Source organism: Corvus kubaryi, unplaced genomic scaffold (genome assembly GCF_017639235.1).
Source record: "Corvus kubaryi isolate FWS band 111438036 unplaced genomic scaffold, C.kubaryi_AGA036_p1.0 37005, whole genome shotgun sequence".
Classification (NCBI taxonomy): Eukaryota; Metazoa; Chordata; class Aves; order Passeriformes; family Corvidae; genus Corvus; species Corvus kubaryi.
This window is the reverse complement of record NW_024581008.1, coordinates 20,262-23,119: the sequence shown is the minus strand read 5'-3', so window position 1 is coordinate 23,119 and position 2,858 is coordinate 20,262. Positions and strand designations below refer to the sequence as shown.

Here is a 2,858-nt window from a genome sequence, read left to right as displayed (position 1 = left end):
ATTTTGAGGAGCTTGAGGGATGCAGGAGGGACCTGGAATTCTGTCCCCAGTTCTGGAAGAACCTGGAGCTGCTGGAGCGAGGCTGGGGGAGACGCCCTTGGATTTGGGGTCTTTCCCCTTTGGATTTGGGGTCTCTCCCTTGGATTTGGGGTCTCTCCCCCTTGGATTTGGGGTCTTTCCCCCTTGGATTTGGGGTCTTTCCCCCTTGGATTTGGGGTCTCTCCCTTGGATTTGAGGTCTCTCCTTTGGATTTGGGGTCTCTCCTTTGGATTTGGGGTCTCTTCTTTGGATTTGAGATCTCTGCTTTGGATTTGAGGTCTCTCCTTTGTGTTTGGGGTCTCTCCCCCTTGGATTTGGGGTCTCTCCCTTGGATTTGGGGTCTCTCCCTTGGATTTGAGGTCTCTCCTTTGGGTTTGGGGTCTCTGCTTTGGATTTGGGGTCTCTTCTTTGGATCTGAGGTCTCTCCCTTGGGTTTGGGGTCTCTCCCTTGGGTTTGGGGTCTCTCCCTTGGATCTGGGGATCCTGTGGATCACCAGAATGGATCCAGCATCATCCCTGCCTTGATCCCAGAGGATTTCCTCTGGATTGGGAGGGGGATGATCCCTGTGAGCCTCAACCCTTCTCCCTCCTCTCTTCCCAGGGATCGGAGCTAGGGAAAAGGTGCTGGGAACCTTGGGAAAGGCAACGCTCCTGCGGATCCCGCGCCAACTCCAGGAACACACCCTGGACTTCGGGGAAGCCTCCTGGAAAAGATCCACAGAGGAGCCGCAGAGGAAGAAATTCCTGCTGAAGTTTTCCGGCGGGAATTACACGGAGTTCGAGCCGGGGCGGATGCGCTTCCACACGCTGGACTTTTCCCTGGAAATCCTCAACACCAGCCGGGAGGACGGGCAGCTCTACGAGTACAGCGTCAGCAAGGGGTCGGTGGAGGAGGTCTGGCAGATCCAGCTGGAAGTGTTCGGTAAAGAATCCTTTGGGAATCGCCGTGATGGATGATCCCGGCTTTTTCCTGGATGTTCCCGGCTTTTTCCTGGACAATTCTGGCTTTTTGGGAGCAGGTCTGGGAGGTGGGTGGTGGTCAAGGAGATGGAAAATGCCCTCGTTGATATCCAGAAAATCCTGGAATTGCCATCTCTCCCTTTTTCCAGAGCTGGAGGCTGATCCCAGCATTTTTTGCTGGAATATCCTGGCTTTTTGTTGGATATTCCCAGCCTTTTCCTGGAATTTCCTGGTATTTTCCTGGATGTTCCTGGCTTTTTTTCTGGATGCTCCTGGCTTTTTGGGAGCAGGTTTGGGAGTTGGGTGGTGGTCAAGGGGGTGGGAAACGCCCACCCTGATGTCCACCAAATCCTGGAATTCCCATCTTCTTCCAGAGCCGGTGGCCGATCCCAGCATCCGGATCCTCCATCAGGAGTTGTCCAACGGCAGCTGCTCCCTCACCCTCCTCTGCACCTCGGAGCGGGGCGATGAGGTTTCCTACAGCTGGGACAGTCGGGACAATGGGACCTGGGGGATCTGCTCCGGCAACGGCAGCTTCCTGAACCTCTCCTATTCCCTGCGGAGCGCGAGCTTCGGATGCGTCTGCACTGCCAGGAATCCCGTGAGCAGCCGGGATGTGGCCTTCAACTCTTCCCAGTGCGGCTCCGAGCAGCCCGGTAGGTCCCGGAATCCCAAAATCCCAGAATCACGGAATCCCAGAATCCCAGAATCATGGAATCCCAAAATCCCCAAAATCCCAGAATCCCAAAATCCCAGAATCCCAGAATCCCGGAATCATGGAATCCCAGAATCATGGAATCTCAGAATTCCAGAATCCCAGAACCCCAGAACCCCGGAATCCCAGAATCCCCAAATCCCAGAATCCCAGAATCCTGGAATCCCAGAATCCCAGAATCATGGAATCCCAGAACCCCAGAATCCCAGAACCCCAGAACCCCGGAACCCCAGAATCCCAGAATCCTGGAATCCCAAAATCCGAGAATCCCAGAACCCCGGAATCCCAGAATTCCAGAATCCCAGAACCCCAGAATCCCAGAACCCCGGAATCCCAGAATTCCAGAATTCCAGAATCCCAGAATCCCAGAACCCCGGAATCCCAGAATCCTGGAATCCCAGAATCCTGGGATTGTGGGGTGGGAAGGGACCTCTGGAGATGTCACCCGGAACAGGGGACACGGGAACACGGCCGGGGGGGTTGGGATGGCTCCAGAGGGGGAGACTCCATGGGAAGAGCGGGAATTCCTTGGGGTTGGGTTTGGGGTCGTCGCTCCTGGGCCTGTGCTGGGAGCACTGGGAATGGCTGGGATCATCCTGAGATCCCTTGGGGGGATTTGGGTGGGAATTTGCGGGATTTGGGTGGGAATTTGAGAGATTTGGATATTTGAGAAATTTGGATATTCGAGATATTTCTATGGATCGATGGGATCCCCCTTTAGACGAGAGATTTTTATGGATATTGGAGATATTTCCGTGGATATTCGAAATATTTCCGTCCCTCAAGCCTCCCTTAAAGCCATCGGGGAGATTTTTAGGGTTTTTTTTTCCTGACCCCAAATCCAGCCCCCAGCAGGGTTTTAGCTGCAAAAAAGGCAAATAAAGAGAGCTCAGAGAGGCATTTCCGGCCCTTTGTTTCCTGTTCTACCGCAGATCAAGCCCAAAATCAGGTGACAGAGGTGACAAAAATCCATCCCCAAATCAGATGACAGAGGTGAAAAATTCAGCCCCAAAATCAGGTGATGAGGTGACAAAATCTAGACCCAAAATCAGGTGATGAGGTGACAAATCTAGACCCAAAATCAGGTGACAGGTGACAAATTTAGACCCAAAATCAGGTGATGAGGTGACAAACATCAGATTCA

The 2,858-nt window shown here is 53.3% G+C and overlaps 1 protein-coding gene across 1 annotated transcript in view; it reads left to right on the top strand.

Moving 5' to 3' along the window:
* Positions 1-2,858, top strand: part of SLAMF1 (signaling lymphocytic activation molecule family member 1) — a 7,861-nt gene that overhangs the window by 2,053 nt on the left and 2,950 nt on the right. Inside the window, exons 3-4 of the mRNA XM_042020549.1 lie at positions 641-961; positions 1,374-1,655. Of these exons, the coding sequence (XP_041876483.1) occupies positions 641-961; positions 1,374-1,655 (603 nt within the window). The remainder of the gene's footprint in view (positions 1-640; positions 962-1,373; positions 1,656-2,858) is intronic.